Source organism: Podarcis muralis, chromosome 5 (assembly GCF_964188315.1).
Source record: "Podarcis muralis chromosome 5, rPodMur119.hap1.1, whole genome shotgun sequence".
In the NCBI taxonomy this organism is placed as follows: domain Eukaryota; kingdom Metazoa; phylum Chordata; class Lepidosauria; order Squamata; family Lacertidae; genus Podarcis; species Podarcis muralis.
In genome coordinates this window covers 7,845,919-7,859,630 of record NC_135659.1, presented here as the reverse complement: position 1 = coordinate 7,859,630, position 13,712 = coordinate 7,845,919, and the positions used below count along the sequence as shown (strand labels likewise).

Below are 13,712 nucleotides of genomic sequence, written 5' to 3'. Positions count from 1 at the left end.
TGCATGTTCTTACCTTGGCTCTGCCAGTGCTCTGAAGAATGTGCACTAAAGCACAGGCCATCTCCTCTTTGTTCCGGACACTGATGACTGGCTCCAGGACAGAGCATAGCATTGTGTAGTTGTTGGTCACAAATTCTGCAAACTCTTTGTACTGCTCCATGGGGAGGATGGTAATTGTCTGATAACGGCATTTTATCCGTATGGATGGACCTGTCTTCCCTTTATTGGGCGTGGGAGTGCTGATGGGGTACCACTTCTCCACGAATTGCCGACCAGTCACAGCAGCTATGGGGATGTTGACCAGACCCACATAGTTGTTCTTGTCCTTTTTCTTTTTCTTTTCGACGTCTTTATAGATGTGGATGGTGATGCTGTGGGCAGGTGGAAGGCCAGAGAACTCAAAGTGCTCTCCCCAGAAGATATTATCATTTTTCATTTTGCTGGTTGTGCGGGCAAATAAGGTATCGTCCACGCACAACTCACAAAAGTACCTCTTCTTGGGGGCCAGGTCTTTTGCCTCGATGATCCAAAGGCGGAGCACGTTTTCGGCTCGTCGGCAGTTGTCCTGGAGAGAAAAAGGCTTATTTAGTTTACCCGGGGCCAGCCTCATTGCAAGGGGCAAATACCTAACGTGTGGATGACTTCTTGTTCTACGCTGCTCTTAACTTTTATTATCACTGGTTTTATATTTAAATGCTGCGAAGGTGAGAAACTGTTCTCAAATTTGCATAAAACACTAAATACATATAAGATAAAACTATTAATCAACCATGCTCTGGGCTACAATGGCGATCAGCCAGCCGGCATGTTTGTAGCCTTTATAACTCTAGGGAGGGTACGATACTAAAAACATCTGCAAAAAAAATAGCCCTCCAGAAGAACCCACTATGAATAATTTTATGGGAGAGGATGCTTTTTTTCCTACAGTGTTCTGGACTCAAGTTGTTTGGGACTTAATAAAGCATATTTGGGAGCTTGAACTTATATCCAAGAGAAACTGGTAGCACTGCAGCTCAAGAAGAAATTTGACAGAAACAAATAAGGCCGTTTATCTCAGAAGCCCTAGCTGGAAGCCAGATTTAAATGGATCTCTATAGTGGATAGTACCATTATTCATGTTGTAAAAGAGGGATTGGAATGAAGGACCAGCAATCTAGCAACCGATGACAGATTCTGTCAGTGGATACATTCTATTTTTAATGCAAACACCAAAATTCAAAATTCTTAGCCTGTGTCTCTTGGCCACTTTGCTAAAGAAAGAGCTCACAGGCATTTTTTCAATAAGACAAACCATGACAAGTCTCCTGGAAAACAGAAGCATTAATGAGGGTGACAGAAGACCATGTGTATCTATTAGACCTTTGTGCAAAGTGGAATAGAGTATCATTTTGTGTTATTGAAGAGTTTTCCTCTGGGGCATTGATGGCATTGCTGCCATCAACCTAATTAAATGGGTGTGCTTGTTTGGGGAAGAATGGGAGAGATATATCACTTGGCCCAGAAAGAAATTACCCCGGGTGCATTAAACCACTGGATTTCCCTTATACCTTGTTTGGTTGGATCGCCCTCCGCAGGTTTTCCATCCACTTGTCTCTTTCTCCCGCTGAGGAGCAGCTGAAACATTTACTGCCACAGGAATAAGTTACCTAAAACAATTTAAAAAAAAATTTAAAACCAGCTAAACTCATAATTGCAACTTATGTAAAATAAGGAAGGGCATGAAAATCTTGAATATCCTACAACAAACAATTCTAGAATACTTGCCAATACTAAATTAAGAAAGTGGAGGAAGCATGCACATGTATAAACACGCATGTATGCACATACAGAAATGTAAGTAAAGGTAAAGGTACCCCTGCCCGTACGGGCCAGTCTTGACAGACTCTAGGGTTGTGCACCCATCTCACTCAAGAGGCCGGGGCCCAGCGCTGTCCGGAGACACTTCCGGGTCACGTGGCCAGCGTGACATCGCTGCTCTGGCGAGCCAGAGCAGCACACGGAAACGCCGTTTACCTTCCCGCTAGTAAGCGGTCCCTATTTATCTACTTGCACCCGGAGGTGCTTTCGAACTGCTAGGTTGGCAGGCGCTGGGACCGAACAACGGGAGCGCACCCCGCCGCAGGGATTCAAACCGCCGACCTTTCGATCGGCAAGCCCTAGGCGCTGAGGCTTTTACCCACAGCGCCACCCGCGTCCCTCCATACATACAGAAATGTACTCATTATTTAATTCGCCTTCACATATTAAGCTTTCAGAAAAAATGGATTTGAAATGTAGGGGGATCAAAGGAGTGCATGGAGATCAGGAGGGAGCAGGGTTCACGCCTGAAATATGGTACACTGGGTGCAGTCTCCTGCCCACTCCCCCTTCAATTCACAAGGCAAGGTCCCTCTAAACTTCTCTCCAAAAGAGAAACAACTAGAAACACGCTTCCAAAAAACAAACGAACACAGAATGCTGATATTCTCATGTTGCCAAGTTTTGCACTAGACATCTGACTGGATTATTAAATGACAAGGAAGCAACTAAATGACAGAAATTAAAGTTAAAATAGGGTTAAAACAACACAAGGAAAACAACAGAAAAGAAAACAAACAAGTTGGAAAGGGAAACAGAAAAGCTCAGGGTTGGATTACCCGTTCTGCTCAAATATATTACACAAAACTGCAAGTTTGTTACTTGAATACTGTTCCTGCCATGGTGTAGGTTCTTTTTTTTTTGTAATTGCAAGAATTTGTTTTTATGCATTGGGTGCTATTTTACTACATCAGCTGACAATATCACTTTGTGTAAAAAGCTGCTAAATAAAATAAATAAAATAGAAAGTAAAAATGGCCAAATAATTATTTTGGACCATGACAGTTTCCTTATCGTGTAATAGGGGAGCAACTTTTATGATCCTAGTTGCTCTGAAATTAGTTTGAAGTACTGCACCATACTAAAGGAGCAAAGCAAAGTGCCCATGCTAACTGAACTGCTATACAAGTCGAGACGTCTGCAGGACTGCTTGCTCTTTCTGCAAGAATTACTTCACTCAGCAGACAAACCCAGGTTTCTCATAGGTATTTACATTAAATCAAAGCCTGAAGCAAACTAAAACATGTTCCCCTCTAATGAGATACCAATGCAAAGTATGTTGTAATAATTCTTGAGAGTTTCCGCCAACAAGACAAAGTTGCCAGGACAACCAGAAAGAGAAGCAAGAACAGACCAACGTTTGGGCACAAGTTTTTACATTACATTATCTTAATTTATGTCTATGGGATTGCACATGCACACACTTGCACACAGAAGGCTAACAATATGCCAGCATATAATGTACTGAATCATTTTGCCTGTCAAAAGATTATCATTATCTTCCAACGCTTGCACAGATTGTTAGCAGACGACGTTATGCCAGGTTAATACAGCACTTCTAAATCCATTCATTGCAACTCAGAGAAACACAACACTATGGGCTTCTCAATAGCTTATGGGTGCTTGAAATAATGCTGTCTCTTTAAAGGTAACATATATTATGTGCTGGAATAGTAACAGACAGTAATTTACAGAATTACTGAATCACAAAAGGATCACGCAGGAACGAGGGTGCGGGGGGGAAAGCCGAATTCCCTAGCTTTTCGGTGCTAGAGAGGCCCACCTACCAGATTTTTCATAGTCCTCCCTCCACTGTTATCAATTTTTACCTTTACTGCCTTTTAAGATTATCATTCTAGGGCAGTCTTGCTGCAGGAACTTTCTCCCTAAGGAATTCCTATGTGAGACATGGACTTTTTGTGGGAGTTGCACAATGGTGGAATGGACTATGGAGACTGGCCGGCTGCTGCTTTAGGAACACTTTGGAAGCTAAATACGTTCCTCCAAGTTGTCCCCCCCCCCCCCAAATCAAGTCAATTTGTATTAGTTCAGACTGCTGCTGTTTTAGTTATATATTCTGATTAACTGGTTTGTACAAATTTCCACCAAATCTTTGGTTTATGTGATTTGTAAGTACGCAGGTCCTGTTTGGATCTGAAAGGTATGGCATAGGTATGGCATCTCTCTCAGTCTAACCTACCTCAAGGGGTTGTTGTGAGGCTATAATGGGAAGCGGGGAACAACCCTGTAACATCCCCCTGATCTCCTTGGAGGGCAGGTGGGAGAGAAATGTGATCAATGTAATATTATAAACAAGTATTATCAAATAGATGAAATGTGTCTGCAGAAGACACCCGGGCATTTAGCAAAATATTCAGATTTGAGTAGGCAAATTGTAACAAGGGATGAAGTATAAATTGGGCGGAAATTGGAATATACCGTATTTTTCGCTCTATAAGACGCACCAGACCACAAGACGCACCTAGTTTTTGGAGGAGGAAAACAAGAGGAAAAAAAATCTGAATCTCAGAAGCCAGAACAGCAAGAGGGATCGCTGCGCAGTGAAAGCAGCAACCCCTCTTGCTGTTCTGGCTTCTGGGATAGCTGTGCAGCCTGCATTCGCTTCATAAGACGCACACACATTTCTCCTTACTTTTTAGGAGGGAAAAAGTGAGTCTTATAGAGCAAAAAATACAGTAAATAGGGTTGCCATCTTTTGAAAATGGCCTTCCCGACAGACCTACCCTTGAGGTGGAAGCCAAGTGGAAGTTTTTTCTCCCGTTGTTGCCCCACTCCTTTCCAGCGCCCGCTCTGGCCACGCAGTTTGCTGCGACTCTCTTTGTGCAAGGCTCCTCCTTGCCAGTGCTGGGGGGATGTGTGACTCCAGGCAATGAGCCGCCTCTCCCTCTCAGGCCATCAGCTACTGGCAAGGTCGCGCCTGGGATCGGGCCCAGACAGGGAGGCTCGTTGATCTGCGCCTCTCCAGTCCTGCCTGGGCCTTCCCATCCGTCGCGGCTTGAGCAGCTGTTGGAGTCCGCTGCTGCTGCTAGGGAAGGCCCAGGCAGGACCGGAGAGGTCATGGAGCCATTGGGGCAGCCGCCGCCGCCGCCTGCATCCTCTCCAACGCAGCTTGAGCAGCCATATGGCTGGATTTTCCCAGATATTCCACTGATTTCCACCCGGACACTGGTTCTGACAGCCGGATCCCAGCAACGTCTGGGAAATTCTGGTCATGTGGCAGGCATAGGCAAAATCCGCCCTCCAGATGTTTTGGGACTACAACTCCCATCATCCCTAGCTAACAGGACCAGTGGTCAGGGATGATGGGAGTTGTAGTCCCAAAACATCTGGAGGGCTGAATTTGCCTATGCCTGACATATGGCAACCCTAAATATAAAACTACGCCAGTTCATAACATCTCACTACAGGACAAAGGCCGAATCACTGCAAATTTGGTCCTGGGCTTCTGTGCTGCCTGTCAGCAGCTGTCTCTTCACCCTCCTTCCCTTCTTCCAAACTAACTGCTGGTTGAAAAGTTGGAGCTGTGGCAGGGGCCGCGTCTCTCCTCCCTTCTTTTTAGTTTCTAGAGTGTATCTGGGATGTTGCTGTTGCAACCTTCTGGGTGCCGGAAAGAGACGGCGAGAAAGTGACACTCAGGAGGGGGTGGAGAAGGAAGGAAGGAAGGAAGGAAGGAAGGAAGGAAGGAAGGAAGGAAGGAAAGAAGGAAGGAAGGAAGGAAGGAAGGAAGGAAGGAAGGAAGGAAGGAAGGAAGGAAATGGCATTGCCGGAATTGCCCTGTCTCTAAGTAAGCTTGAGTCAAGAAAAGGGGGACAGTGACTAGCCAAGGCTGCCTGTTATCAGCTGCTCTGATCTACTGTGCCCATACATACTGTACATGCCTCCCATTTCTCAGGACACTCACCAAGAAATTTTGCAAAAAGCAAGTGGAAAGCAGGACTACCCCAAGCACAATTTGCCCCTTACTAATCATGGGACGCGGGTGGCCGCTGTGGGTTAAACCACAGAGCCTAGGACTTGCCGATCAGAAGGTCGGCGGTTCGAATCCCCGCGACGGGGTGAGCTCCCATTGCTCGGTCCCTGCTCCTGCCAACCTAGCAGTTCGAAAGCACATCAAAGTGCAAGTAGATCAATAGGTACCGCTCTGGGGGGAAGGTAAACGGCGTTTCCGTGTGCTGCTCTGGTTTGCCAGAAGCAGCTTAGTCAGGCTGGCCACATGACCCGGAAGCTGTACACTGGCTCCCTCGGCCAGTAAAGCGAGATGAGCGCCGCAACCCCAGTCGGTCATGACTGGACCTAATGGTCAGGGGTCCCTTTACCTTTAATCATGACCTGTACAGTCAAAACATGCAAAATAGTTCCTGATCTGGAAGTATAATACTAATTCAGTCCTCACAGGTGAAAAGACTGCTCACCTGTGGGGCAATGCTACATATGTCTGCTCAGGAAGTGGTAACACCTTTCTAAGTTCCCACTCTTACACAGCCCAGCAACTGAAAATATTTCTTTCTGTTGAAGGATTGAAGGCAGTAGCTCCAAGAACTTAAGAGTCATCTGATGATCAGATAGTCCACGCCCTTCGCATGGTAAATCCCAAGCAGACACCAATTTCCTCATCCAATTATGAAATTACAAGGAGTGAGATAAGCAACCAAACCAAGTCAGTTAAGCAATCAATTGTTCCTCCCCCTTTTCTTACTCTTATGTCCCCGTCCCCCCCAGAAACAAAGGAATACATTTGGGTTTTTTCTTCTTTACCTCAAAGCAGAAGTCGTGTCCCAGTATACTGCTATGAAGTGGCTTGACGAAGACTCTCTCTTCTGCCCCAAGATCTAATGTCTCCACAGCACTGCCTGGACTCAGCAGAGATTCATGAGAACGAGACTCTTTCAGCTTTGGTAAACCACGAGACCTGTGCAAAGACCAAGAGGGGACGGAAATAAGACACCACACAAAAAAAAGAAGGCGGTTCATAAAACAAAGTTTTCTTAAAAGCGGCTTTTAAGGTGCCTCACTCCAATTGTTGCTTTTAGAAATAAGATACCCCTGACAAATGCCAGACGAGATTTGGCAGATCCAGAAACTCAGAAATATTTGGCCTGTTGGCAAAATAAAACTAGACAACACAACCATAACATGTACACACCCCACTTTCTCCAGCTACCGGCTAAGTGCTTGGGATCTACAACTGGCTTTATAATGCTAACAAAAATAAATAATATATACTAGCATCTCAAACAAACAGTGCTTATTTTTACAGGACCCAGAGAATTCTGCTAGTAACAATGCTGTTCATATGATTCAGCATATCTCCCTGGGAACTGCATATATTTCAGCTATAATGTGAAAATGATACATCTTAAACTGCCCCCAATTCATTTATATATCCTATAAAACAGGGGTGGCCAACTCCCAAGACATCTACTCACAGAGTTAAAAACTGGCAGTGATCTACCCCCTTTTGGGGGGTTCAGGTCAAAGTTGTTGAGCTTATTTTAGGAAGGAGGAAATTTTTGGGTGAGCCTTTTTTAGGGGAGCCAGTGATCTACCACAGACATCCAGTGATCTACCGGTAGATCACGATCTACCTGTTGGACGTGCCTACTAGAAAGGACTGAAAAAAGCTGCTCTGGACCCCCCCTGCTAAGAGTACAGGGCAGTAACGTTTGGGGTTGCACACCAGCCTGGAAGAAATGAGCGAATGTTCATGACTAGCTCAACATGACTTAGCAAAATGGCAGACATTTGAACCTAGAGCTCTCTGGCCCAAGTCCAGCACTATTGCCTTAACTACACCATCATTCTGGCTCTTCCCTTTCCAAGGGCAAATTTAACACATTTTGTTTCCATCTTGGCTGTGAGTCCTGCAAGACCTGCTCCCTGGCTGAAGGCCTTTTCCACCTAGGCTGGGAGGGGGGGCGGCCCTGACTGACTCCAGCTACAAAAACTAAGGCTGTTGGGGATGGGGTGTTGTTTTGGTTTGTTCCGGGGGTGGGGGTGGGTTATTGCTGTTATTTTTTTGTATCTTTATTTTAGATTTTATTGTGTTTTATGTGGAAACTGTTCAGTTAATTTGTGGGTTATTTAATGTCTTATTTATTGTTTATAACTACTTTTGTTATAGTGTTATTATGTATTTTTTTCATGTTGTAAGCAGCCTTGAGCATGGCTTGAACCGTGGAAAGGCAGCATAGAAATAAAATTACGCACATATGTTTTCCTTAACTACAAAATTGTTAAACTACAGTGGTGCCTCGCAAGACGAAATTAATTCGTTCCGCGAGTTTTGTCGTCTTGCGATTTTCTTCGTCTTGCGAAGCACGGTGTCGGGAAAGTTTTGGAAAAGCTTCAAAAATCACCAAAGTCTTTAAAAACCTCAAAAAAGGCTACCACACCGCGTTCTATGAGTTGCTCCTCGAAGTCAAGTCGCAACTGTATTAACGGTGCTAAGAAAAAGGAAACAAACTTGCAAGACGTTTCCGTCTTGCGAAGCAAGCCCATAGGGAAAATCGTCTTGCGAAGCAGCTCAAAAAACAAAAGACCCTTTCGTCTAGCAAGTTTTTTGTCTTGCGAGGCATTCGTCTTGCGAGGTACCACTGTATTGAAATATATAACCAAAGTCAAATCTAAAACCTTTTCATGACAAGAGAAAACAGGGCCTCAACCTATTGGGTTATGTCTCTTTCAGTTAAAAAGCAATAGCAAGTTCATTTGGACTGAGAGCAGAAGCCAGCCTTAAGAGGTTTTCTGCAATTGCTTCTGATGGGCTGGCAGCTTTGTAGTTTGTGACGGGCTCCTGGATCTTGTGTCTCTTTTAGACTAACTTCCTTCATCCAGGTAAGCAATCCAGATTTTCACTACCACCCACTCTTGTCTGTTCCTTGGTTATGATCACCATAGTTTATATATATGTATACCAGCAGGGAGTGCCTGGCACTACCCAGTAATTTTTAGAAACAATTTTTTTTTTGATTTTTAAATGGATAGTGTAATTTGTGATTTTGGAACTGTCACACCAAAAATCAGATGAAGTCAAGCCAAAGGAACGCTTTGGTCCACCAACTCGATTCAAAATGGTGCCCAGCATCCAAATGGTGATGAAGTCTACACCCTCCACAAACACACCTTGGGAGTCCTCGTGCCAAGTTTGGCAATGATATCTCAAGAGGCAGACAAACTTATGCAAAACAACAACAACAACAACAACACAGGCGATTCAGTTCACCATATTGAATCAAAATGGTGCCTGGCATCCAAAATGTTGGAGATTGCTGCCCTCGTCTCAGAAACCTTCATTCCTAGTTTGGTGACGGTATCGCAAGAGGGGTCTGAATGCAGAGAACCAACCAACAAACCATTTCCCAAAATATGTAGGGTATGTGTATGTATTCAAATACAATGGTACCTCGGGTTATAGACGCTTCAGATTACAGACTCCGCTAACCCAGAAAGAGCACCTCGGGTTAAGAACGTTGCTTCAGGATGAGAACAGAAATTGTGCGGTGGCGGCGGTGGCAGTGGGAAGCCCCATTAGCTAAAATGGTACTTCAGGTTAAGAACAGTTTCAGGTTAAGAACAGACCTCTGGAATGAATTAAGTTCTTAACCCGAGGTACCACTGTACAACGGAAGTAATAAAACCAATGCACAGTAAAATGCATGACATTCAGAACAGGAATCACTCTAAAACAAACTAAAAACAAGATGCAGCCAGCAACTTTTACTCACCTACCCATGAGTCCCATTTCCAACCCCATGTGTTCACAAATGACAGAAAGAACATATATGTAACAGCTGGGTTGGTCTCCACCCAAGCAGTGGCCTGCAGGACTCTTTCCTAATCCCTAGTACATCTGATGTAAAATATAGTCCCACTGATCTGAGCTGCGAATGCCTTAATTATATGTTGTTGTTGTTGTTTAGTCGTTTAGTCGTGTCCGACTCTTTGTGACCCCATGGACCAGAGCACGCCAGGCACTTCTGTCTTCCACTGCCTCCCGCAGTTTGGTCAAACACATGCTGGTAACTTCGAAGACACTATCCAACCATCTCATCCTCTGTTGTCCCCTTCTCCTTGTGCCCTCCATCTTTCCCAACATCAGGGTCTTTTCCAGGGAGTCTTCTCTTCTCATGAGGTGACCAAAGTATTGGAGCCTCAGCTTCAGGATTTTTCCTTCCAGTGAGCACTCAGGGCTGATTTCCTTAAGAATGGGGAGGTTTGATCTTCTTGCAGTCCATGGGACTCTCAAGAGTCTCCTCCAGCACCATAATTCAAAAGCATCAATTCTTCTGCGATCAGCCTTCTTTATGGTCCAGCTCTCACTTCCATACATCGCTACTGGGAAAACTATAGCTTTAACAATACGGACCTTTGCCGGCAAGGTGATTTCTCTGCTTTTTAAGATGCTGTCTAGGTTTGTCATCGCTTTTCTCCCAAGAAGCAGGTGTTTTAATTTCGTGACTGCTGTCACCATCTGCAGTGATCAGGGAGCCCAAGAAAGTAAAATCTCTCACTGCCTCCATTTCTTCCCCTTCTATTTGCCATGAGCTGAGGGGACCAGCGGCCATGCTCTTCGTTTTTTTGATGTTGAGCTTCAGACCATATTTAATTATATAGAAGCCTACTATTTCTCATTGTTAACTTCTCTCTCTGGCCAATACTTTGCTCCCCCCCCCCCCGCCCCGCATTTGGTATTAGTCATGGTTAAGTGTTAAAGCAGCATTGATGTTAATTATGGTTCAAGCTGAGGGTTTCCTCCTAACCAGGGTTAACTCACTGTCGTGGAGTGGTACAAATGACTCAGTCAGCCATGTACCATGTACCATGTACCATGTATCATGGGGCAACTCTCTCTCACTCAGCCTCAGGGACGGCTTTACCATTGGGCGTAGTGGTGCGGCAAACCAGGAAGCCAAGGAGTGGGGGCGCCAGGCGGAGAGTCTGGGGAGGGGAGAGCGGGGAGATAAGTGAGGTGGAGTGGGGGCTTGGTGCCTGCGCACCTCCAGTGCCCATCGGAGGCAGGAAGGCTCTGGATGCTTTCCCGCAGTCCGGAGCTCTCTCTGCTGGCTCTGCGACACACCACCTCCTTGGCTGTGTGGTGTGTGCTTGCATCCCAAGCTCTGCGCATAATAAACATGATTCTACCAGCGCTCCCCCATCCACTTAACCTCGAAAGATCCCCACGCTCGAGGCTACATGCTGCAACTGCTGCCCCCAGTGCCTTTCCCTCCTTCCCCTGCTTCTCCACCGCCTTGCACGGATCCTGCCTCCTCCCGCTGCACCACCAACTCTGCACTCCTTCACACGAACCGCGTTTCCTTCCCCTGCCCGATCCTCTCCCAGTCACGCTCTCTCCTCCCCCCTTCCTCCCCAAGCAAGGATGGTGAGACTGCAGCTGAGTGATCACGCTTCTATACTGCGGGCAATGCGGACGGCCCAGCTCGCTTTGCCTGTCCCTGCCTGGACGAGACTCCCGCCTGGCCTCCCATGCTGCCCCCATTGCGCCCGGCTGCCCAGCCCCACACCATGATCCCGCTGTTGGAGCCCCCCCCCCCTTAAAAAAGGTCGACAACTCTGGGAAATGGGGGGGGGGGGGGACCACAGCACCAGATATGCTTAAGACGGCCCTGCTCAGCCTAAAAGGATGATGCAAGGTTTAGCATTTGGGCAGAGGGAAAGAGGTAATGTACATGACCCTGAACTCCTTGGGGAAATGCTGGAGTACAAATGTAGTAAATAAAGAGAAATAGTGCTAGCAGTGGGAATCTGCTATCCAGGAAAGGGGAAGGGCAGCCAAGGAGGAATCTTGCAGCTCGCTCTTCATTGCTAAGCCAAAGTTGACATGTTCACAGGCCCTGCACAAGACATTTCACAGACAGACAGACAGACAGACAGACACACACACACACACACACCCCTGCATAAAATGAACAGCATGAAAATCTTCATTTGGACTTGATGAGTATCATAAACTTTAACTATTAGAAAATAACATAAATTTGGTGCGTGTGGAAAAATGTATTTGATCTAATAACAATTAAAAACAGACAATATGCACCTACTTATTTCAGAAGCAAAACCAAATATCAACAATGTGAACTAGTTATGACTCAATAAGTGTAAGGTAAAGGTAAAGGTACCCCTGCCCGTACGGGCCAGTCTTGACAGACTCTAGGGTTGTGCTCCCATCTCACTCTATAGGCCGGGGGCCAGCGCTGTCCGCAGACACTTCCGGGTCACGTGGCCAGCGTGACACCGCTGCTCTGGCGAGCCAGAGCCGCACACGGAAACACTGTTTACCTTCCCGCCAGTAAGCGGTCCCTATTTATCTACTTGCACCCGAGGGTGCTTTCGAACTGCTAGGTTGGCAGGCGCTGGGACCGAGCGACTGGAGCGCACCCCGCCGCGGGGATTTGAACCGCCGACCTTTCGATCGGCAAGTCCTAGGCGCTGAGGCTTTAACCCACAGCGCCACCCGCGTCCCTTTGACCCTTCAATAAGTGTAACAGAACCTAAAAAGACCTTTTTAAAAAGACCTTTGACCCTTCAATAAGTGTAACAGAACCTAAAAAGTGCTTCAACCTTGGTCTTCCCCAATGTTCTCTGTACTATGTACATAAAACTTTTTGGCATCAAAGCAATTTTTATATATACAAATCAAAAAGCAACACCATCGACTGGGGTTTACATTTATCTGGCCTTTGAGTGTCATACATGAATGTAAGAAGGCATTGTTCAGCTAAAGTGGGCTCTCAAAGCCCTTTCAAATGGAGGAAGTATTGCAAATTACCGGTAGTTCAGCCATTAGTTGTGCCATCAAACATTATGGTAGATCCATGGACTCTTCTGTCTGGCTTGATAAGTATTATTACTAATCCTAATTGGTGGTATTATTTTGGATTTGTATACTGTATAGCAAATTTGTTTTATTGTTTCTAAAGTCACATTTGCTTTGATGCCGAACAGGTTTTATTATAGGGACGTTGTGGATATTTTATCAGTACAAACTGTTTCTATTTCAGTTCTTTTGTAGGTCTGTTTTCAATTGTCATTAGATTTCATATAAAATTGGTTCATAGACCAAATTTATTCATAGTAGCTTGTAATAGCTATTTTTTTTTTATCCCAATCAACTTTCAACGCCTCTTTTAGTTTGTTGGGATGCAATTTCTTTTTTGCACAACAGGCCTCATCTTATGTAAAGACTGTAGCACATCCCAGCCCTGTATTTTAACTCCGACTCCATCAATTTCCTTCCCATCCCATGTAAAAAGGAGCAAGCCAAGATACAAAAAGCTTTGCTCAAACCAGCGGATTCCATTATGAATGAGGAATCCTAGCTGGCTGGCTTGGCAGAGCACACAATCTGCACGCAGAAGGACTCAGGGGTCAGCTGCAGGCACCTTCTTTTCAAAAGGATTAGGCAGTAGGTGAAGGGGAAGACCCCCAGACCCTGGGGAGCTGCTGTCTGTCAGGGTAAGACAAAGAGTTGTACAAACAGGGCTAGATGGCCATAAAGTCCCATTTGATAGAAGACAGCTTCCTAGAAAGAAAGAAATCTTATCAGAGATGGCACTTTGTAAATATTCAGAAGCCTATGCAAATGCCCTAGGAGTCCAACTGGTTCTGTTGCTTCATCCTCTGTATGCGCTTGGAAAACAGAAGGAAAGGCAGCCTGCCCTGTGGTGACTTGACAAGGATGCTTAAGAGCGTCCCAAGTGAAGCTGAGATGTGCCTAATTTGGGAGGGGAGGGCATGCACAGAAAATAAAATGCACGCTATTCCGGTTTCATTTACGGGAAGGATTTCGACATTTCCCCGCAGAATTTCAATGCTTT

At 45.5% G+C, this 13,712-nt stretch overlaps 1 protein-coding gene across 9 annotated transcripts in view; it reads right to left on the bottom strand.

Annotated features, from left to right (window-relative positions):
* RASAL2 (RAS protein activator like 2) overlaps positions 1 to 13,712 on the bottom strand; it is a 233,948-nt gene that overhangs the window by 34,283 nt on the left and 185,953 nt on the right. For all 9 annotated transcript variants that reach the window (XM_077928234.1, XM_077928231.1, XM_077928232.1 and 6 more), the window contains 3 exons: positions 6,634 to 6,787; positions 1,548 to 1,646; positions 14 to 565 (listed from right to left, as the gene is read on the bottom strand). In XM_077928234.1, the coding sequence (XP_077784360.1) occupies positions 14 to 565; positions 1,548 to 1,646; positions 6,634 to 6,787 (805 nt within the window). The remainder of the gene's footprint in view (positions 1 to 13; positions 566 to 1,547; positions 1,647 to 6,633; positions 6,788 to 13,712) is intronic.